The sequence below is a fragment of the Ahaetulla prasina genome, chromosome 2 (assembly GCF_028640845.1).
Source record: "Ahaetulla prasina isolate Xishuangbanna chromosome 2, ASM2864084v1, whole genome shotgun sequence".
In the NCBI taxonomy this organism is placed as follows: Eukaryota; Metazoa; Chordata; class Lepidosauria; order Squamata; family Colubridae; genus Ahaetulla; species Ahaetulla prasina.
Window position 1 is genome coordinate 90,898,242 of NC_080540.1, and position 25,061 is coordinate 90,923,302.

The following is a 25,061-nucleotide window of genomic DNA, read 5'->3' on the forward strand; positions in this document are numbered from 1 at the left end:
TCCTTTTCTTGGCGGCGGTGGCGGCGGCGGCGGCACAGCAGCCCACTGTCTGCTCCAGGCCCGGGTAAAGTCAAAAGACTGAGAGAGGAGCCTTTGCTGCCCGCTAAAGCCGGCGGCCCGGTGGGGCGCGGCCAGTGCATGAGGGCAGCGGGCGGAGGCGCAGAAGAAGGAGGAGGAGGAGGCGGGGGAGGCGGTGAGTCCCTCCCGCTCGCCCGCCTGGGCACTGGCAGCCCCTGCCGCCGCCTCCGCTCCTCACCGGGGCCCGGGAGACTGAGGCCGCCGCGAAGAGCCCGGGACATGCGGCCTCTCCAGCCACAGCCATCGCCGAGGAGACGGAGGACATGAGGCTCCGCAATGGCACCTTCCTCACGCTGCTGCTCGGCTGCCTTTGCGCGCTCTTCTCGCTTTCGTGGTACGGGGCCTTCGGCGGGCACAAAGGTAAGGAAGGGGCTCGCGAGGGAGGGCGGGAGGAGCGCTCCCGCCTTGCGCACTGCGCCTGGCCCGGAGGAGGGCAGGGAACCCCCGGCCCATCCGGAGAGGAACCTAGAACAACATCCCAGCCTAAGGCAGCCCGAGACCTGCTGCCTTGGTCCCCTCCTTCTCCAGTTGCTTGAGGGAGACACCCTTAACCGGAACTTGAATGTGATTTCGGAATACCCCCCATCCCGAGTTCTTCAGTTGAATCCCTCCGAGCCTGGAGCGCACCACCTCCTGTCCTGCTTCTTCCCCCCACACATCTTTTTTTTTTTTTTTGCAAGGGGCTGTTCTGTCCTCATCCGTCCCTTTTCAGGTTTTTCTTCGTAGCACCCAAAACATGATCAGGAGATACTTTTTTTCCCCCTCCTCTTTCTTTTATTCCGAGATGAGAGCCCCTGCGCGTTTTCGTGGGGTGAGCAAGTGATCAATGACCTTCGCCCCCTCCACGTTTAGGAGCTTCTCATTCATTTGCCAGCTAGGGTAGAAAATGTAGAGAAATTTACACTTATCTTTTCCTGGAACAGGTAGTTGGCTGTCTCCTTTTTCTTCCACACTCCTCCGCATTTCTGTTGTGGCCAGTATCCATTTTTTGCATTAATATTTCCCTAGGAAAGCATCTACAAATCTTATTCAGTTATGCAGGATGCTTATCAGGTGTACGTTTTGATTTTTAACCCCTGTTTGGTCAAGGAAAACGTATGATTTCTTCCTTTGTGTTCCTGGTGTCCCTAAACTTTGAAGCATTGGAAGTGAGCATAAACAAAGCAAGACCTTCAAATTAGGTCCAATGCTGTAGTTTACAGGACTGGAACATTTATCTGGTGCCCTTGATTCTGTTTTCCCTATTTGTATTTAGTATGTTTCTGTATTGAACTGGAATATATTTATTTTAAAGATCTATCCCTCTTGTTTATATTAATTTAAATATTTCGTGAGAAATTTGTTGATCAGTTGGAATTGTGAGTTTCCTTGTATCAATAAAAAGAAAATGGAAATTAGTGGCAATGGCCCAAGGAGGAAGACCGGTTTAAGGAGGACTCATGTCTGAGGCATGTTAATAAGATTTAAGGACTATATTGCAGCTCGTTTTTGAAGTTGTAAATGTGTTAAATGATAATTCAAGAGTTTTATTCTAAGATTCATGTACAGGAAAACTGATGCTTCCATTGACTAAGTAAGGAAAGTATAAAAATGGGTTCTCTGATTATTACTTGTTTGTTATTAGCTACTTAGGGCTACTCAACACTTTGCACTTTTAAAACTGAAATAAAGGAACATGAAGGACAGTGACTGCCCCTGTTCCATATAATGGTCCATATATTACATATATTTAGCATTGATATCTACTGCCAGCACAGCTATGTTAGACACCCATGCTACTGTGCCAGTATAAACTCACTATCAATTCTTTGGATGGACACTACAATATTGTCAAACAGCAACAACAAACAACCCCACACTGTTCACTACATTAACTTTTAAAAACAAATACCAGTTAATTATCAAGATATATTCGGCAGTTACTTTGCATCAGCATTTTGAGATTATTGTCTATGCCAGCTCTGAAATTGAATTAATGGGCTTTGTAATATTGCCCTTTTGTGTGACTTTTAATACATCCTGGGATAGTAAGCTTTACAATGGAACTGCAGCACTTTTATTTCAGGAGAATCCTCTAAACCCTAAATGATAAATAACAACCTAGAGGACATTCTATCTAGAGAAACAAATGCAAGCTTTTTATCAGAATTATGAAACGGTAATTTTTCAGTAGGTTTTTTTTAGCTCAGAAAATTAAAATGGCACAAATGCAATATATTTTCTATCAGTTTTCCTATCAACATTCTCAATATTTACATGAATGTCAATATTTTTAATATTCTATATGAAATATTAAGTTGATTATAAAGATTTATTGTCTTACTGAATTTGGCAAGCGCATACGCATGTTACATCACAGACACTAAGTTAAATAGCTACATGTATCTTCATCTGTTATGATAAGAGAGTTGGAAAAACCTGTACATAGTTGAAGGACAGGTTTGCCTTTAGGAAGCAACATTTTTCAAAGTATCAGGACTGGTATAGATTCTATCAACTCAAGAAAAAAAGACAATCACGTACAGTAATTGTTGCTATGAAGTGTAAAAGGGAATAAAATGATTCTAATTCCCAAATCAATATTATAAAACATAAATTTATATAAAAGCAATGCACCACACAGGTATACATACAGGTAAACCTCAGTTTACGACCATAGTTGGGACCAGAATGTCCACTGATAAGCAAGGCAGTTATTAAGTGCAGGGGTCTCCAACCTTGGTCCCTTTAAGACTTGTGGACTTCAACAAGACTTGTGGACTCTGGGAGTTGAAGTCCACAAGTCTTAAAGGGACCAAGGTTGGAGACCCCTGGTTAAGTGAGTCACATCCAATTTGACAGGCTTGTTTGCCATGATTGTGAAGCAAATCACTGTAGTTGTTAAGTAAATCACACAGTCCTTAAGTGAATCTGGCTTACCCCATTGACTTCACTTGTCAGACATTGGCTGGGAAGCTCACAAATGGGGATCAAGTGCTATAGCCACTGTAAATACATGCTGGTTGCCAAATGCTTGCATTTTGACCAAGCGGATTCTGCAAGGTTGTAAATGTGAGGACCAGTTGTAAATCACCTTTCCCCCCACTACCATTGTAACTTTGAACAGTGGCTAAATGAATGATTGTAACTTGAGGACTACCTTGTACTAGGCTATAGAGTTCTTTGCCTTTGAAGGCAGAAAAGTATTTCATGCATCTGTCTGAATTCCTTATCTCACTTCCCTGTTTCTGTGACTTCATGGCTATTTTTCAGAGCTGATTACAGGAAAAGTTGTGTTGGACTAAACAAGATTCAGACAGATGCTGTGTATGATCCTCTTTGCATTTAGAAAAATTTTTTATCTTTCAATCTGAAGTGATATGCACACTCTTTTACCCATGTAAAGCTGACTCTGCTTCTTATATTTCACCTTACATTTTCCAGCAGTATTATGCTGTAATTTTCTTTATTCTCCTTTACATGAAGATCTTCAATAAGGGTTTTAGGGATGATTTTCATCTTAAAATGTCCCGGTTTAACTTGTTATACCTGCTGCCCCTCTTCTCAAGTAACATAAATATACAAAAGCAGGTATTGGTGATAATAATCTGTTCTTCATTGCTACACTGACAATGTTTATACTTTGTAAAGAACTGTTGTATAAGCTAAATTTCTCCATCACTTTAAGGTCCAAACTTCCAGTTTACCATGGTACATAATCATGCTTTAGGAACGTGTTCCCTCTGGCATGTTGTATTTATCTTCAGTCATTATTTTATCCGTTAGATATTCCACTGAAAACTGATGCTATCCTACCATAGCTTCAAGGTTTGTAAAATATATAATGTTAGACCTGTGGTCTGATGACTAGGATGATTAGAGCAAAGCCGAAAGAACAAAAACAATCACTTTGTAAAAAAAAAAGCAACTGTTGCACCTGCAAATCAGGATCACAGAATTTGGCAAGGATTCATTACAGATACAACAGGAATTTTTTTTTGGGGGGGGGAGACCAGACTTTAGGATGGCATCACTTTGCACAAACATAGGAAAGGTGCAGAATGGTTTGACTCAATACAGTAGTAGGCAATGATGTGGTTTCTTGGTTTTGGCCTGCTTTAATGTGTTGCTGAACCCATCCAGTGATTTCCTCTAGCTTTGCCTTTTTATTGAGCATTATGCTGTTACTGTGCTACTAGAAAACAAACCTTTCTTTTTAATGAATGTTAATGTGGTTGTTCTGAAGGTTAGGTCTGGAGGCTGTTGCTAAACCTAGCCTCAGTCAAACTACTTAAGGAGTAGTCCTTGTCAATGGGTTTCATTCTGGCAAGGCTAATGGATATTGTGCTTTGCCTATTGCTTAGCTTCTTTATTAACTTAGTGCCTCTACTTTGGCTGCTAGTTTCTACATTTTAGAAGTCATTAGGGCCATATCATCCATCTGTCTGGAGGCTATTTTACTCCCCCCTACCCATTTAAACAATATGTCTTTGTAGCTCTGCATAATGGGTTTGGGCTGGGGATGCCCTTCCTTGCTTCCCTTGCATTACTCATCAACTAAAAGGTTCTTTCAGCTGTGGTATAAATCCCATTAAAACCTCCTCCCTATAGAGCTTTAAATAAACATATTTGGAGAATGATACCAGTAGAGAGATTTCTGTCTATTGCTATCTAGGCCTTCTTGAAAACATTATATGTGCCCTTCTTTGTTCCCCTGTTATTTTAACACTGGAAAAAACTGACTTCTGCTCCTATTTGTAATGGTTGTAAAAGACAAATGGCAGGTTCTTTTCTATTTAAATAAGAAATGCCGCTTAGGTAATACTCATATGAATGTCAGTGAAATGAAAAAAGTCTTCTTACACTTTATTCTTGCTGTTCAATTGGTAATCATTTCATGTTGTAAGATGATGAATTGTAGTATTTTTCTCCTTTTGTTATTTAGAATTGTAAGTCTTTCAGTTTTTTTATTTAAGTCTAAGAAAAATATGCACATTATTTTCAAATAACAGAAAACTACCAGTATATATTTAGGTAAATGTTGAATGGTTTATTTAGTTATTTGTTTGCTGTAGTCATAACTCACCTTTTGTCTAGAAACTGAAGCTATCTTATATAGTACTTTTGCCCTCTAAACGTTCTTGTGAAAAAATAGGGTTGGGGAATGTAAAGTAGTTAGGCTGAAAGCTAGTGACTGGGCTACAAGTTACCCATTAACTTTATGGCAGAGGGGTTTTATACATTACAGCCTCAAGCTGATTATTATTATTATATTATTAATTATTATTATTTAGTAATTAATTGTTACCAATAATTATTAATAATTACTGGGTTATTATTAGCCATATGGGGAAAAAAACTCAGCTTAAAAAGTCCTTTCCAGATTTTCTTCAGTTTGGACACAGCATGATGTGTCCTTTGGATTGTGTTTGTGACAGCTCCTAATTGGTGGATTCCCTTGTTGTTGTTGTTGTTGTTTTTACTCTTTCATAGCTGGTTAAAAAACAGAAAGCAAATACAATACTTTGGGATGGAAGGGTGACTTCAACCAGAAGGAGAAAGTGGCAAAAGTGTTGAGATTTTACTTTTTTTTTTTTTTTTTAAAAAAGGACAGATCCCAAGTTTCACTGCTTTATGGGAGAACTTGCCAAAAGCTTTTTACCCCTGGTGAACCTGGGTTTTTTGGGGTTTTTTTTAATGACTGTGGACCAATGCCTGGAGAGGTGGGGTATTCCTGAACAGTAGCTACTTGGAGTGAAGCAATTTGCCTACGATGAAATGAAGCAGAGAAGCTAGAGAGAAGTGCTTGAACTGGCACGGACTAGAAAACCCAGCGAGCAGGAAATTCAGATAGAGGTTGCCTTCCGTGGGAGCATATAAAGGATTACATCATGCATTCTTTACCTCAAGAAATGGTTAGTGGCGATGGTACAATGGCCACTGATGTGATGGCAAGATGACCCTGGGGATGACTTGAGTGGGAATTTGAATTTGAGTTCTGCTGATTGCTGCATATTAAACAGTTCAAAACAATCATCACAAGAATTAAGTCGCATCTAAGAAAAAATTATTGAGCATGCCTAGGCATATGGGAATGACACACTAAAGTTAGCTGAGAATACTGCCCTCTATTTTGCAATATTTAGGAGGAGGAGGAGGAGGCAAGTTTGCTATTATAAGAATCTTGACATAAGGTATAAAAGCTGAAAGAGATAATGCATTTTATTCCTTTATGACCTTTATATTTTAATATTTGTATATCCACTAGTTAACATCTTTGCAACTTGGAATGAAGTGTTAAAGTTTGCATAATATGTGTTGACAGACTTTGGCTGACAATACTTTTATCAGGAAGGTTTTTTTTCAAAAAATATTCCAGTAATTGAAGCACCATGGAAATGAGAGCTGCTGAAATAATCAATACTTCTAGCTTATAACTAAAGCTTACAGAGGAATCCCAAGTCAGTGGTATGGGTGAGGCTGTGGAGTACTCATTGCCTGAATTACAGATTGTAGCGACATAGTTAGAACTGGGGAATAAATACGGTAGACTAGACTAGAGGCAGTCCCTCAGAACAAAATTGGTTTGATATTTATAGGCAAGACACAGGTTAACCAGCCTGGAACAAGATAGGTACCATAACTTTGAACATTACTATTGTTAAAGGAGTTGTAATTCAGTCTTTATGTACTTAAAACTCCAACAAGCCTGGTGTGCATTCTGCTGCTCGTGCAGTTAGAGAATGTTGTAGGAGTTTCCAGAGAAGACTTAATTTTTCATTGTTTGGGCAGTTGGCAAGAAAGTATTTGGAGCAGGTGACAGGAAGCATAATTGCCCTGTTTCTTCTGTTGGTCTATGAAAGAGGTCTTTACTATAATAGTATCTGTGATACTGCAGATTTTCCTTTCTGATGCAGTTTGATATGAAATTCAGGCCTGGTCTATTAGCTGGTTTGTGATTCAGTGTTTTTGCTGAAGACATTGCCTGTAAAGTTTTATTTGGTCTCTTTCTCATAGTTATAGACTGTGAGCATGGGGCATAAGAAAAGGGGGATTGTAAGATGCTGAGGAAGTATAAGAAAGGCAACAAAAATAAACTCTACTAGTCCCAACTAGTCATTTCACTTTTGTAACAATAGCAAACTTTTATACAAATATGGCTTATGTTCTGATTTGGGGTTTTTTTGGTTCTACATTGAACACTTAATTCCTCCCCCCCACCCCTTCAGAAGCATAACTATCTAAAGAGTTAAAATATTTACATAAGGGGTTTCCTAATGCAGGCAAAGCAATCCAGGTGTGGCATATGAACAGCTCAAACTATCTTCATCATTTCTTTCTATCATTGTTCAGTGTCCTAGGACAGTCTTTTTGAATGCCTTGTCAGATGTGATAGATGACAACTCCCATCAGGCAAGCATAATCAGATTGTAAGAGGCTGTCTATTATGTCAAATTATAGTTGGCATTTAAAAAATGTATTTGTTTATCATATTTATATGGCCTGTCATTTCAAAGAAAACAACTCTGGGAAAAATACAACAATCAATAAGAGCAACAAAACCATAATTATAAATATATAAGAAAATCATTTTAAAAAATAAGAAATTCTAGAAATTTAAAATACTGTATATAAACCACATAGAGACAGCAAAAGATTAAATACAATGGAGCTCTCTAAGAACTTCTCCAGCTCCCTGGAGACTCAGGCCTGGTGACGCAACCAGGTCTTGAGAGACTTCTGAAATAATAACAGGGATGAAGCTAACCTGATTTCAGGGATGGGGGAGGGACAGTGTTCCATGGGGTGCACCCTATGATGGAGAAGGCCCTCTTGGGGCCCACCATGGGCCTATTTTAGGTGACCTGGGTATGGATGGCTCAAATAACCTTTTGCAAGGGCATGGGGAATTTTCCCAGCATCTGTCAGATAAAAGTGCTCGGATTTGTTCTCAGTTGGACATTGACTTGGTTGCAGGTCTTGTGGGGATACTTAGGGAGGAGTCTTGCCCTGTTATCTGAGAATAGTTTGACCAGCTGGACATGAGGAAGTGGACAGGATTCTTAGGGCTGTGAGCCACATGCTGTTTAAGATTCATGCCCCTCATTGTTAATAAACACAGCCTGGTTGGGAGCAGGGAAGCATGTAAATGAGTTCTAGCAGTGGTTAATGCTTCCTTGAGGGAAGGGATTGTTCCTTTGCCTGTTAAGAAGACTTTCTTTCTGAGACACACACACACACACACACACACACACACACACACACACACACACACACTTCAAGAAGCCATCACTGGATCTATACTAGATAATTTCCATCCAGTATCTAATCTCCATTTTGAGGAAAGATGATTGAAAAGGTGGTAGCACAGCAGCTTCAGAGAACGTGGAATGAAATAGATTATCTGAATTCCTTTCATTTGGGCTTCAGGTCATGATATGGGACAGAAATGGCATTGATTGCACTTTTGAATGATTTCTGGCAAGGGCGGGGTGAAGGTAATGCATTTATCCTTATCTGACCTCTCTGTAGCTTTTGATACCATCTATCATGGTATCCTTCAGGATTACCTCAGGATTGGGGTGGGCAGCACCGTGTTGTGCAGGCTCACATCCTTTCTCCATGGCCAATTCTAGTCAGTGGTGGTTGAAGAGGTGAGATCCTGATGTCGACCCCTGCTGTGTGGGATACTTTAGGGCTTGGTACTCTCCCCTCTTCTATTCAGCATCCATCATCACCACAAGGTGAAGTATTATCAGTATGCTGATGATACTCAATTAAATATCCTTGATCCTGGCAAATTAAGCAATACTACAAAGGTCTTATGATGCCTGGAAGCTGTTAGGCTCTGGTTGTGGAACGAGGTTTCAGATGAATTCTGGAAAGACTGCGAGACTTTGGATTTTTGGGCCTTCTGGTTATAGGATTATACTATCTTTTGTGCTGGTTGGGGTGGCACTACTGTATGTGCAATTTGGGATCTTCTTAGACTCATGACTCCTGGTCAAAGAGCAGGTAGCAATTATGTCTAAGAGGACCTTTGCATGGGTTTGTGTTGTGTGCCAGTTGTGCCCATTCTTAGATCATGAGGCTCTACTCACTGTAACTCATGCCCTTAAATCACTTTGTATTTGGATTTCTGTAATGTGTTCTAAGTGAGGCTGCCCTTGAAGAGTATCTGGAAGCTTCACCTGGTGCGAAATACAGCAGTGTGAGGAATTATACATGCCCATAGAACAGAACACATTACACCTCTGCTCCACAAGCAGTATTATGGTTTGCTTCAGGGAGCAATGGTAGCACAGTGGTTAGAATGCAGTATTGCAGGCTAACTCTCCCCCCTGGCCTAGAGTTCCACCCTGATGGGGCTCAAGGTTGAGTCAGCCTTCCATCCTTCTGAGGTTGGTAAAACGAGGACCCAGATTGTTCAGGGCAGTATGTTGGCTCTGTAAACCATTTAAAGAGTGCTGTAAAGCACTATGGAGCAATATATAAGTCTAAGTCCTATTGCTACTTGACCTTTAAAGCCCTTCATGGCAGGGGATTGGGTTATCTGAAGGACCACCTCTCCCCAATTATATCTGTCTGCCCCATTAGGTCTGGCAGAGAAAGCATGCTGCGGGTCCCATCTACCAGGGATAGGTAGATGGGACCTGCAGCATGCTTGATATTTGATAGGTCCCAGGAAGTAGTCCTTCTCTGTTGCAACATCTGCCTTCAGGAATCTTCTACATCCTCTCCCTCTCCTCCCCCAGGAGAAATTAATTCCATTCTTCTCAACATTCTGCAGTCCTTGAAGACCGACTATGTTATCAGGCCTGGGGCTCCCATAGGCCCAGGCAGATTTTGTGTTGGCTTTCTTACTGTGGTTGGTATCATCCTTCTCTTGTTTTTATAGATATTTCTTAATTGTGATTGTTTTATGTATTTATTGCTTAATTATGTGCTGTATGCTGTTCTGAGTCATTTTCATGTGTGATGGGCTATACAGATATGGTAAATAAATAAATTTGCCCATCATGAAGCACCCAGAGGGAAAGATGTGATAAAATATTTAAAAGAAAATTAGCTAGATTCCAATTTTAGTTTAGCAGCACAGAGTTACAATTATTTTTAATACCTAAAAATTGCCAGAGCTATGTTGACTTGCAGGAGAAAAATTATGAGTCACTGACATTTTTTGTGCATCAGGTGTCAAAATGAAGCAGCATGATGGTGCCCATGGTTGAAACTTGTTCATTAGGAACTGGATTGAAGCCATTTAATGGGTTATCAGGCATCCCTGACTTTAGCTAGGCAGCTGCCTGCACTGACAGGTCTGAATGATGATCTAGAAATCGGAAAATACTGCAGTGGTCAGGTAACAATTAAACCCTTGAAGCACACAATTCTATGGTAGCAACCTTTTCGCACAAAAGAGTAACTCCCTGCTATGGCTTCTGAAAGATACCCAGCAAATCATTTATCAAAATTAGTACCAGTTCAAACACATTGTGTTCTCTCTGCTTATTTACAACTTTATTACTGTTGCTAACTGGTAAACATTTATTATGAATGTCAGTCAGCTGTGTTTGTTTTTACATATACAATTTATTACACAGAATAAATGTACCCATTTATTCAATATGGTAAAACAAAAATTGGGTAGAACAGACATTTTGTGTTTTCTTAATTTGGTCATTTCCAAAGAACTAACATGAAAACAAAATATCCTGCAGAATGAGTTTGACTGATAAAGTCATTTTCTCCTCATTTCTCACCTTGTATCTTAAATATGAAATGAGTTAATAACTGAGACCTATTTATTTTCACTTTTCATTTCAGTTCTTTTGTCTATGAGGCTTTTCTGTTGCTCGTGTTTTTTTTATGTTTCTAGAGTCACAGATTAAGTGACAGAGATACTTTTTCCCTTTCTGCAGTAAAGTTAGATTTATTGGTAGTGCTTGCTTAATTGTACTTAACTTTTTCAATCAATGTCATTTTTGTAATGAGATTTTCTGTAGTCCATCATCACTGTCGGGAATACCTGCTGAATGAATTAAATCTCTTCCTATCCTAACACTGCATTAATAATCTCCCCCCCCCCATTCATTGTCTCTTCTGTCTCTTGAACCAGAATAACAACCATATCACAATTCTGATATGAAAAGAAATGAAGATGAGCTCTTTAATATTCTACTATATATATATATAAATAAATATATGCATATACGCGGGAGAAAACCCGAATAACCAAAGACCTACATACAAACACCTGCAAAAACCTCAGAAAACACACATATATGTATGTATGTATGTATATATGTATATAACACTTTAAAGTCATGGTATAGATTCCCCGAATGCCTTCTTACAAGTGATATTAGTCTGGGTGAGAGAAAATTACTTGATCACAGATTCATAAGTTGAAAAGAGTCGTTGTATTCAACTCCTTATTGAGTTCAGGAACTCACATTATAGCAGCCCAGACAGCTGCTTAGCTTCACTTAAATATATTCAGTAAAAGGAAGCCCACCACCTTTCTGGGTAATTGGTTTTCCTTCCTTGAATAGTTCCTTCTGTTAGGAAGTATTTTGTAACATTAAGTGAGAATCTGCTTCCTGTAACTTAAATCCAATATTCCATATCCTGCACACAAAAGCAAGAGAAAATAGATCTTCTGTTCCATATGAGATCCTCTCAGGTACTTGAAGAATGCTAATATATCCTCCTCGAGTCATCTTTTCTTAAGGCTAAATATAATGCCTTCAATCTCTCTTTCTAAGACTAAGTCCCTAGTTTTTCGATCACTGTTATTGCTATTTTGGTACCTGTTCCAATTTCTCCGAGCATTTCTTTTAATGTGGTGCCCAGGTTTGGACACAGTACTTGAAGTGGAATCTGACCGAAGCAGAATAAAATGGAATTATTCCTTCTAGCAATTCTGAAATAATTTCTGTTGTTGCAGCCTAATATTACATTTGCCTTTTTTTTTTTTTGCAACTAGTGACTTGTACTGAACTGGCAGTCATCTATACTACCAAGAACTTTTTCAAAATTACCAACTACCAACTGCTGCTAGCTGACCCGGTAGCAAGCTAGAATTGGGCTTTTTTTATTTTGGCAGTAGCACTTTGGAAAATGTTCCCCCGAACTGGCAGCCTTAAAAATACGTATGTGGCTATATGTAGGTGTAGGTACATATTATACAGATAGTCTCAATTTATGAGCATTCATTTACTGACCATTCAAAGTTATGATGGCACTGAAAAAAGCAACTGTTTTTTGCTCTTACAACTATTGCAGGATCCTTGTGGTTTTGTGATTGCAATTTGGGCACTTGGCAACTTGCATGTATTATTATGACAGTTGTAGTATCCTTCATAGGACACTCCATAGTTGACTTCTGACAAGTGGAGAAGGCAGTAATAAAATTGCTAGGGCCTCTGTGGCTCAGACTGGTAAGACAGTCTGTTATTAACACAGCTGCCTGCAATTACTGCAGGTTCAAGCCCCACCAGGCCCAAGGTTGACTCAGCCTTCCATCCTTTATAAGGTAGGTAAAATGAGGACCCAGATTGTTGGGGGCAATAAAAGTTGACTTTGTATATAATATACAAATGGATGACACTATTGCTTAACACAATGTAAGCCGCCCTGAGTCTTCGGAGAAGGGCGGGATATAAATTCAAAAAAAAAAAATTGCTAATCACAGTCATATGATGTCTTGTTTAACAACCTGCAGTGACTCACTTAAGGACTACAGTGGAAATGAGGTTGTAAGCCTGTTACAGTCACATGATGTCTCCCTTCACAACTATACCACTTAACAATGAGGTTTCACGTCCCAAACCTGGTCATTAAGTGAGGACTACCTGTATATGGAGTAATGGTTCTAAGTATTAAAACACTAGTAGTTTTATCAATGTGTTTGTTTATAATATGGAAATAATAATGTTCATGTACTATTGTAGAAATGCACTGATTATAAACAAATAAGCAAGGGGTAAGGATCCGAGAAAGCAAAATGGGAAGAAAACTCATACATTAAAGGTAGGTTATAGATGGAATTACGTGGTTCATGCATTCACACAGCTTTTCAAATATTCAATTGCCTTTGGATAAACTGCAATTGAAATAACACAGAAAGAACTTCAGGTTTAGAAAAAATCCATTTCATCCTTGTATGAACTATAAATGTATGGTTCAGAAATATTCATTCAGATACCCTGACTCTTTAAGACAGAGATGTCAAGCTAACGTATCGTGACTTTTTCCCCTTTGCTAAACTGGGTGTGGGTGTGGCCAACGCATGACGCATCCGGCCCATGGGCCGCGAGTTTGACAGCCCTGTTTTAAGAGGTGAATCAGGTTACAAATAGCAGGAGGATAATGCTTGATGTCAAAATTGGGGATCACTGGGAAGCTGCAGCTGGATCTGCAGGGCTGAGCAGCTACTCATTCCCATTTCACAAAAGTAGCTCATGGTTCAGAATCTTGCTACTATGCACTGAAGCTTTGTGGAAATTTCTGATTGTACAAAAACCATTATCTCCAGATTATAATCTGGCAACAGAAGTATATTATTATTATTATTATTATTATTATTATTATTATTATTATTATTATTATTATCATCATCGTCATCATCATCATCATCATCATCATCATCATCATCATCATCATCTCTTTTATTCATTAAACATGAAACTCAGTCAACTGAACATTTAAAAATGTGTCACAAATACCATTGACTGGTGCTAATGGTCAATACAGGTTGCTGCCAGCATCCTAGGTATCAACCCTTCTTAAAATGTATGATGTTCTGAGTAGTGCAGTTTTTTGCAGTTCCACTGGTGTTATTGCAGGAAGCTGCAATTTCATGAAGTGTTATGTAAAATTCTTGGACATGGTACCAAGTGCCCCCATGACAATGGGTATCACTGTTACAAGTTTCATCCATAGCCATGTAGTTTCGACGGCCAGTTTCTATGGCGTGTTGTGTTCCAAATGATGATCTGTCTGTATTTGAAATAATAATAATAATAATAATAATAATAATAATAATAATAATAATAATAATAATAATAATAATAATAATATAGCATCATTGCTTTAAGTGCAATTACACTGGAATTTTTAACTTAGTGAAGCAGGAATTTCAGATCAATGTCAGATTCTTGATGATAGAGTACTCTCATTTGTTATAACTATTTAGGAAAGAAGAAACATGAAATTATGGCAAAATTACTCTTTACATTTTCTGAGCAGATAACATTTTCCTGAAGAGCTTTGAATTTGAAAAACTAGGGTTTTGAAAATATGACAAAATACTAAACACAGATTTATGCAAACATTAAATTTTCTTAAGAATTCTAGGAATGTACCATCGGAAGCTGTAGTAGTGTAAGAGTGGGGGAGTTATATGAATATTACCTCACAAAGCATAAATATGTAGTAGAAAGTAGTTGGAAATTTTTCAGTTGATCTTGCTTATTAATCGATTGATTCAATGCTGGAACAGTGGTTTTGTTGGAAAGAGGCAGCTTCAAAAATGTAATTTCTTGACTGCATTGTTTCAGGCCCTGAAAGATTTATTTTGGCAAATTAGAGGTTTTGTTTCCTAGGTGCAAACACTTGTAGCAAATATTCTCATTGTAACATTCCTTTCCAAAGCCTCCATGTGAGAGTTAACTTATGACCTGCAACAAACCATCTCTGAGATATGTTACACTAAGCTTGGCTCAGACTCAACCCTTTCGTAATTTGTTTTCTCACATTTCAAAAAGCAGAAGACTGCAGCTGACGTTATTCTAGCTGTTTAGAATTTGATATTATTTGTATAGTTTTTTTAAACTAGTAGTAAAGTAGGATTAGAGTATTTCTATGCTAATCCTACTTAGCAAGGATGTAAAAACAAGCCTTTTAAAAGGCGCTGATAATAGAGTTACATTTTTAAACCATTTGAAATAGTGACATGATTATAAGGTATTTTAAAATTGAAGTAGAAGAAAAGTCTGATTCAGATCAAACAAAATATTATACAATTAATTATAATTACTCATAATACATCATAACTGATTATGGTATATCAGAGGTGTCAAACTCATGGCTCCCAGGCCGGATGCGTCACATGCTGGCCACGCCCATCCCTGATTTAGCGAAGGGGGAAAAAGCCACGATACATCATGTGACAACAATATGATGCCACGAGTTTGCCACCCCTGCAGTATATGGAAAGAAAACTACATGAATATGTAAATGAAATATCTTGGTTATTCACAACATTGTGAAAAGCTGAAAACCACATTTGTACCTACTGTAGGTAATAAGGCAGAAGTTAAGTTTCAGGGGAATCCATTTTGAATATTTACACATTGGAAAATTATACTCTGAAATTATTTAACAGTAACAAGAATTGGAAGGGACCTTGGAGGTCATCTAGTCCAACCCCCTGCTCATGCAAGAGACCTGTACTAGGGATTCGAACAAATTAAGACATACTTTTTCTTCCCTACCATCATGAGCAGTATAAGGTCTGGTCCACGGAAAACCTCTCTCCATGGAACCCCTCCCTAGTGCCCAAAAGGTTGGGGGTCTCTGCTTTAGATAACATTTTTCATGTATAGCAACTGCAGAATCAAGGTATACTTGGACTGCTACATGTAGTCTGCAGATGTCCATAAACAGCATTTGTACTCACTGTTCCAAATCTTTATTATTGTCCTTATTGTTATTGTTTTGTTGAGACTTTATTAATTTTTATTTCTTGTAGATATATTTCTCTAATACTAGAGAATATATTTCTCTAATACTAGTAATGTACCACATTAATATTGTAAATTAACCTATAGTTACTTGGTTTTAGGAATTCTTTACTATTTAGAATTTATGTTTCAAAGTACAGTATATTTGAGTAAAATAAATGGATAGAATAAAGGAGAGAAAATAATGAATTAATATGCATTTCTTCTTCTCATTTCTTCTTACTATTTTCTCTTTGAGGCTTAGCACACAACGACTGAGACAGGAAACTATTTGCTGTTCTAAAATAGTATTCTGAAGTCACGTACTTTCTGTGTATTCTAATCTCCTGTTTCTCATTTTACTGTATATTTTTTCTGCTATCCACTGTTGAGCTGTTTGTTCAGTTTGGGTGATGGTTGAGCTAAAGCAAATTCTTCCCCAGACACCTCTTTGTTAGATCAAATTGCCCCTGCTCTTTTACTATCCCCTTTGTTCTTCCAATAGTACTATTTGTTTTTCAGACTGAAATTGAATACATTCTTCTTACTCTCTGTATGATCAAGATACTATTTTTCCTACGTTTTTTCTCTCCTATAGATGAAAATTCTTCATTATCATAAGTCCAAAGGCTGGGAAATCTTTGAATATACTTTGCTTTTTAACTCGCAATTTTAAGTGAGAAGATTGTATGTATAAACATCCAATTCCCTTCCTCCAAGCCTGACAATGAAGTCTTTAAGTCTTAAATTTAAGTCACAGGACCATTTTCCATTCCCCCTTTTTAAAAAAAATTTAACTTCCCCCATTCTTTTTCCTTCAGAAGTTAAAGGAAAATTCTTGCAGCCTCAGCTGTTCCATATCCCCACCTCAAAATTAAATGTTATTGCTTTCCCAGATCACTCGAATATTTACAGAGAATTCTATAATATTTTTTTTTCTATGATGAATCCTCTTATACAGTGTTGCATTCTAAACACATAATCCAGAGATGGAGCTTCTGCCAAACCCTGTGGGTTGGGACTTGCCTTTCTTTCTTGCACTACATAATGAAGTGCCGAGTATGCTGGTAGCACTTGGCAAACAAACAAGGGCAGAATAAGCCTACTGAGGTAGTTGGATTACTTTAATTTCAGAAGTTCTCTCAGCTCCAAAGCCTTGCCAGCAGCAGGCGAGCAAGGCAAAAATGAGGGAAGAGAGGTATCCGCATCTAAAACTGAACTAAAAGGAAGAAAGCCTTTGTAGGCTGGTTTTAGAGCTGCTTTTTATTTTTTTGGTCCAAGTAAGCAGAGGACAAATACTGTATACTTGGAATCCAACAGCTCTTTCACCTGTTCTCCTTTTCTCTCCTTCAGCATCAGGGAACCAACCAAGGACGTCTGAAGTATCTGCAGAGGTCAGGAGAGAGAATGAAGTGCCAGAATGAAAATTCCCGTCTCTCCGTGTTTGGAGCTAAATCCAAATAAAGGAGAAATTATAAAACATCTTATGATCTCAGGGATGTTTAGAATGCAGTCCATGTAGAGTAAATGTGTAAATTACATTTTGGAGTATGTTAGAATGCATAATATGGGTTTTGTCAAAACCCAGGAAATAGGGGAGAATTTTCCTTCACTACCCTTGCTTTACACTTTATTAAACTTTACAAAATTAGAATTTGAGATAACTTGGATCCCCTACTGATATCTTCAAGTATTTTGCTCCTTTATGTTACCTATTCCATTTGGATTTACTGTAAAAATTAACGCTTTCACTATAGTGGAAAATGTCAGCCTCACTAGGTAGACCAGAACAGGAAATTAACTCCACAGGCACACTATAAAAAAAACTCCACTGAGATTGGCTATAATAACAGAATCTTGCAAGTCTGATTATACTGTATCTCCTCCTCCTTTTTATACTTAAGTGAATTAGGAAGATATCTGCCTGAGCCACTTCCAAATGTTATATCATTCTACAGTTTAAAAATATTTCAGCTCCTTTTGATACTTCAATATTTTAATCAAGGTCACCTTGCTTTAGTCTCTACAGAAAAGGAATTCCTTGTTAGAACAAGCAGAGACACGGAAAACAAATGACTCCCTATTTTGAAGCAAGTACTATAGAAGTTGGAATGAAACTCATCTCCCAATTTGAGTTAATAAGCAATTGGTAGTTGCAAAAGAGAGCAAGAACATATTGTCAGTAAGCTATATTGCAGCACTAGTATTCAAATAGCAGTTCTTCATTGTGCCAATAAAGGTGAATCTTTTCATCTTTATTTGAATTTCCCATGATTTACAAACTAAATCTTGTGTAACAGTTGCATTATAAATCCTTTGCTGGCATTCTAAACTGGCTACATTTTCACTGAAATGTTGCAGAGGTACCGGTAATTGCACAAATTACACTAAAGGCTTAGATCAAAGTATTTTGGTGAGCTCTGAGACTAGCAGGGTATCTTGGTTAACATCTGTACATACATAAATGTATCAAAAGCAAATAACCTATTTTATGGACAAAAACAATGCAAAACATTTCTATTAGCTACTTTGGATAGAGATCCAGGAAATATTAAGACATTCTGAACATCAATACCTGGGAAGATACTGGGGTGGGTGGGGGAAAACAGATCTGTGAACATCTAGGAACAAAGTTATAACTATTAGCCATCATGGGTTTGTTAAATCATGCCAAAACAATCTGATTTCATTCTTTGACAAAGTGACTAAATTAGTAGACCAGTGAAATGCTGTGGACATAGTATATTTAAACTTCAGCAAGGCATTTGACAAAGTAGACCACAATCTACTTCTTGGTAAGCTAGAGAAATGTGGGATAGTCAGCATCACAACCAGATGGATTTGTAATTGGCTGACAAACTACACTCAACAAGTAGTCCTTAATCTACATGGAGGGAAGTAAGCAGTGTGGTATCACAAGGTTCCATCTTAGGCCCAGTACTCTTCAATATCTTCACAAATGACTTAGATGAGGGAATAGAAGGGGAACTCATCAAATTTGCAGATGACACTAAACTGACAGGAATAGCCAACACTGCAGAAGACAAGCTCAGGGTCCCAAAAGATTTTGACAGACTTGAATAATGGGCCCTATCCTACAAAATGAAATTTTAATGTGGAGAAAAGCAAGGTTTTACAACTGAAGGAGAAAACAATGGTACAACTACAGATTAGGTAAAACCTGGCTGAAAAACAGTAACTGTGAGAGGGACCTTGGAGTCCTCATGGTCAGTCACTTAAATATGAGCCAGCAGTGTGTGGCAGCAGCCAGAAAAGCTAATACAATCCTTGGTTGTATAAACAGAGGCATAGAATCAAAATCATGTGAAGTATTAATACCACTTTAGTAAGACCACACCTGGAATAGTGCATCCAGTTTTGATTACCACATTACAAAAAAGATGTTGAGACTTTGGAAAAAGTGCAAAGAAGAGCAACTAAGATGATTGAAGGCCTGGAGACTAAAACACTGAAGAACCGTTGCAGGATTTGGGTTTGTTAGTCCAGAGAAAAGAAGGACTAGGGGGGCACACATGATAGCAGTATTCCACTTTTGAGAGGCTGTTACAAAGAGGAGGGGGTTAATTTATTTTCCAAAGCACCAGAAGGCAGGACAAGAAACAAATGGATGGAAAGTAATGAAGAGAGAACCAACCTAGAATTAAGGAGAAACTTCTTAACAGTAAGGACAATTAACCAGTGGAACAGCTTGCCTTCAGACGTGGTTGGTGCTTCATCACTGGAGGTTTTTAAGAAGAGACTGGACAGTCACCTGTCTGAAATGGTATAAGGTCTCCTGTTTGAGCAGGGGGCTAGAGTAGAAAATCTCCAAGGCCCCCTCCAGCACTTATTCTGATTCATAAACCTTAGTGTGGTGTTTTTGTTTTTCATGTTGTATGAATTCAGGCATTGCAGTTTGTGAATCATAGAAATAGAATGATGTATGGCTTGTCTCTTATTTAGCAAATCTCAACCAGCAAATGCTCAGTCTTACATATTGGAAAAAAGAACCCCAACATCAAGTACAAACTGGATGGACATTACCTAACTGACGACCCCCACCCTGTCAAAGACCTTGGAGTTCTCATATCTAATGACCTTAAGCCCACTGCAACTACATAGCAAAAAAGGCCCTAAGAGTTGTAAACCTAATTTTACGCAGCTTCTTTTCAAATAACTCTACACTACTAACTAGAGCATACAAAACATTTGCCAGACCTATTCTTGAATACAGCTCATCCGTCTGGAACCCATACCACATCTCTGACATAAATACAATAGAAAGAGTCCAGAAATATTTTACCAGAAGAGTTCTTCACTCCTCCGAAAACAACAAAATACCTTATACCGACAGACTTGAAATCCTGGGATTAGAAAATTTACAACTCCGTCGACTTCGACATGACCTGTGTTTAACACACAAAATTATCTATTGCAATATCCTTCCTATAAAAGACTACTTCAGCTTCAATCGCAATATTACAAGAGCAAAAAATAGATTCAAGCTAAATGTCAATCGCTTCAAACTTGATTGCAGAAAATATGACTTCTGTAACAGAGTTGTTAATGCTTGGAACTCATTACCTGACTCCATAGTCTCTACTCATAATCCCAAAATCTTCAACCAAAAACTGTCTACTATTGACCTCACCCCATTCCTAAAAGGACTATAAGGGGCATGCATAAGAGCACAAATGTGCCTACCGTTCCTGTCTTATTGTTCCCTTCATTATATCCAATTAATATAGTTGATGCATAATTTTAATTATATATATATATATTCTTCAAGATATGCTGTTTTATCTATGACATTTGTTTGTGTATACTGTTGTGACAAAAATAAATAAATAAATAAAAAATCTCAGTTAAAACAATTAGTGGCTTAATATGATGCTTATTTATGCATAAATATGACCCAAAACATGATCTGTTCTCTACTAGATAACTAGATAGAGAACCTAATTAAACAAATTTGTCAAAAGCATGTTACTTGTTAATTTATGTCTTTAAGAAAATTATTTAAAGGATACATTTATGTGTGAAAAAAGAGCTGTAAAACTTTTGCTTTCAGTAACTAGTGTGCCGTTCTTGGGTAGCAACTGCAACTTTCCAAATAATTATCAGTCAGTCTTGCACTGAATTTTGATTTGGATTGGATCAACTAAATAGAAAGATTTTTTAAAAATCTGAGAAAAATAAAGGAAAAAATCTTCTATAGTTGTAACCTTTTTTATATGATGCTTAGCTATGAGGTGCCTTCATCACATGGTTAGCATTTTTATTTTCATTTACAATTGACTGTCACACCCTTTGATTGTGGCAAGTAATTTTTCAAAATATTCTTCACTGTATACCTGTGCAATGACACACCTGATAATGACACTAAATATTATGGACGAAATCCTATGCAGTCCTTTTGTCAGCAAATGCTTACTTCCACAGCCTTCCCTACCATATCTCTAAAGGTGGAATCACTCATATTCTAAACTGGTTTTTATGCATGTACATAAATATGTTAACTGATCAGGTGATAGAATTGTGAAAGACAGCTGTTGCTCAGATTTTGCTAGTGGAAGAACTGCTAGTAGCAGTTTATGTAGTTGCCAGGAGTTAAGACACACAATTTACTAGATAAGCAACTTTTGGAATCAAAGGTAAAATTCAATAAACTACTGAACCTACTGAATAAACTGCTACTGAAGCCAACTCTAAAAGTGCAAGCTAACCTATAGAAACAGCTGTATTACCCGATATTTCATACATTTTTGATGTGGATAAACACCTGAAAATGTAGTTACAACAGGCTCTCTATTCAATGTATATTTAGTGGGAAGTGCACGTTTGTTCTGGAAAATGAACATGGATCTCTGGAATCATTTTTGATTCAATATAAAATTGCAGTGATTCTTTGTGGAGGGATGGATAATATTCCAAATATTTTTACATATTAACTATATGTCAGCTCTTCAAGGCAGTCCAGACCATAGAACCAAAACCAAGAATATTAATACTGCCTATTGTAAGGTTATTGTAACTCTTACAAGTCTAAAGGTTTTCCTTCTCTCCTTTCCTTTACACTCCAGAATACTAGGGATGTTTCTCTAGCCTATATCAGGTTTGGACTTAGACGTCTTTGATTTAGACTTACTCTGTTGTCTAGGTTGCAACTCTTCCTCCAGTCTCTCAAGATTATTCTTACAATCTATTAAACTATGTACATATTATGGTTTGCAAAGATCCAGGGTCAGTGGCAGAATGTGATTCAGAACATGCATGTGCTTGCATGTAGCTTCTGTTGGGAATATCTTAAAAGAGCTGCCTCTTTTTGGGGCTCAGGGGCTAGGATGTTGAGCTTGTCGATCAAAAAGTCAGCAGCTCAGCAGTTCGAATCCCTAGTGCTGCCGTATAACGGGGTGAGCTCCCGTTACTTGTCCCAGCTTCTGCCAACCTAGCAGTTTCGAAAGCACGTAAAAATGTAAGTAGAAAAAATAGGGACCACCTTTGGTGGGAAGGTAACAGTGTTCCGTGCACCTTTGGCGTTGAATCATGCCGGCCACATGACCACGGAGACGTCTTCGGACAGCGCTGGCTCTTCGGCTTTGAAACGGAGATGAGCACCGCCCCCTAGAGTCGGCAACGACTAGCACGTATGTGGAGGGGAACCTTTACATTTACCTTTTAGCTACTGTCCTCCACAGCTGCTGTGTGATCTCAGAAAAAGATACATTTAATTTATGGGGTCCTCAACATGTTCTATGTGCAAATCTGAATGGCCTCAAAATCACATTGTGTCTTTTGAATCCACATCATAGTTCTACTGCATGTACTGTTTTTGCTAAGTTTAATTTTGCTGAGTTTATTGTTTGGATATTTGCTGTATAATCAAATTATTGAAAGGTGGAAAACATTTTTTCCCTGGAGAATATTCATTTTAAGTTTAAGCAAGAATTTGCCATGTCATCTATAAGATCATAGGGTGACCCCTTGATCAACTATGGTGCTTCATATGGATTGCTATGGACTATAAACAAAAACACAACATTACGATTAGTAATTTTTATCTTTTGTGGGGTTTCACATCACTTGTGATATCATGGCATATCCGGGAGAAGGGCGGTATAAAAATCGAAATAAATAAAATAAATAAATAAATAAAATTATATTTCCACTGATATCATGGTTGGTGCTGTTTCAAAGATTTTTAAATAAACATGTGCAGTGAGGAGAAACAAATATTGTAAACAGAAATAAGCTTTTCTATATTTATGTCTCTGGAACATGTGACTGAGTAGAAGATTAGACTCTGTTGAGTTAATATTATCTAGACTGACAGACATTTGTAACACATTATGTACAAAAGTGTAGAAAAGTTTGCCTATTCGCCAGAATCCAGTCCTCTTCAGCAGGGGTCCCCAACCTTCGGTTCACAGACTGCTACCGATCCATGGCCTGTTGGAAACCAAGCTGCACAAGCAGCAGTTAAGTGTGCAAAACTCCATTTGCACATGTGCGGGATTAGATTGCATGTATGAAACCATTCCCCACTCTCCATCCAAGAAAAAGGCCTTTATCACATCAGGAATGCTCCATAACGTTTCCAGGGCCCAAGTATTAAAAAATGAAATTGGCTGGCCAGGAGTAGAAAATACCGTCCATCTATTATCTATCGTCATACATACACCAAGGGATGACATTTTTTTTGTTTAGTATCATCTCTGCCATATTTTCATATGTATGCTACTATTACTTTTGCAAAAAATATGGTTTTCTCTCTTCTTCCTTATTTTCCAGACCTTGTTTCTTAATATTTTATTAATCTGAGAAGGTTGCAGCTTCTTTTTTTTTAACATTGTCCTCTCTTCTACATTATCATTTTATCTCCTTTTAATTTTTTTACTAACATTATTATACAGCAAACATATGAAGTTGAATGAAAAAATAAATATTAAGCTTAGATTATGTTTTTATATTTTCTGAAAGGTATTTCTTAAAAGAACTATATTGCAATGATTGCCATAAATATTCGAATATGTGACTGCAGTGAGAAGGACATTTTTGCTACTGAAAATCTGACTATTTTTTATTGGCATTTTCCCAATAATTCTCATCCTTTTTTAAAAAAAAAATTAAGCTCACACTTGTCTCTTTATTTCCGACTATTGAGAAACAATCTTTGTCAGTGGAGTTGTCTTCCTCTTTCGTATCTCTGTCTATTGTTCTCGCCTGTTGTCTTGGCTTTCTGTTCCTCCATAAATCCTCATTTCCACCCCTCACCCAAATTTGACCTATGTTTTATGTAATATATACTTTGATTTCTAAACAACAGTCATGTTACAAGATTTAGTTGATGGAATGCCTGCCAAGGAAGTGTTTTATTGACAAGGTATAATACATTTGATAAGAACATCAACCAAGACAGAGGGAACCAGTAACTTTTCATCTACTGGTATTACTAGATGAGATTTTAAATTCTGGATTCTGGTGACTATTCCTATCCTACAGCTATCAAACTCTGATCTCTCATACATTGCATATACTTTAATTTATACATTGCATATACTGCAATTTGCTCAGTTTTGCTGATTGCTACATAGGATCAATTTGCAAATGCAAGAGCAATTGTAGACTTTAAGAAAATGAAAATTAATAGAGCAATAATATGAAGTTTCTATGGTAGATTAAGATAATGAAAAAAGAAACCTAAAAATAGTAGTTTATGAAAAGTCAAGAACTGAAAACACAATTGCAAATAATTTTAAAATGAAAGAAAGACAAAAGAAGCCAAAGCGATTGCAGAAAAAGCTTAATAAAGATCAAAAAACAAAGCAAAAGAATGCATATAAGAAAGACAGACAGTTATCTAGAAAGAATATACCACACTAATTCAGAATACTAGAGATACAGTTAATATGAATTGAATTGTGGAAGGAAAACACAAAGGATGTTCTCAAAATAAAAGTAATAAATATACAGTAAAACTTCAGTAATAAATCTCACTTTCATGGAATTCAAATGCGGTAGACCAAATTAACATTCTTAATTGCTAAAGGAATGAATGGAGGTCCATTGTTCCTTTTTTTTAAAAAGTCCATTGTTTCTGAGCTCTGTCCAGACAATTTATCCATTCACTCATTTGCATAATTATATGGTTGATGGTTTATGTTTATGTCAATCTGCTTTGTGTGTGTGTGTGCCTTTGAGTCAGTTTTGACTCCAGGTGACTGCCTGGTCAAGTCACTGTGGTTTTCTTGGCAAAGTTTCCCAGAAGTGGTTTTCCAT

At 37.6% G+C, this 25,061-nt stretch overlaps 1 protein-coding gene across 3 annotated transcripts in view; it reads left to right on the top strand.

Moving 5' to 3' along the window:
- The first annotated feature begins 17 nt into the window (after positions 1–17).
- MGAT4B (alpha-1,3-mannosyl-glycoprotein 4-beta-N-acetylglucosaminyltransferase B) overlaps positions 18–25,061 on the top strand; it is a 113,429-nt gene continuing 88,385 nt past the window's right edge. Inside the window, exon 1 of one of the 3 annotated variants that reach the window (XM_058173827.1) lies at positions 18–438. In XM_058173827.1, coding sequence (XP_058029810.1) covers positions 342–438 — 97 coding nt within the window. In that variant the 5' untranslated portion in view covers positions 18–341. The remainder of the gene's footprint in view (positions 439–25,061) is intronic. The other 2 variants (XM_058173828.1, XM_058173825.1) reach the window with 2 other exon arrangements.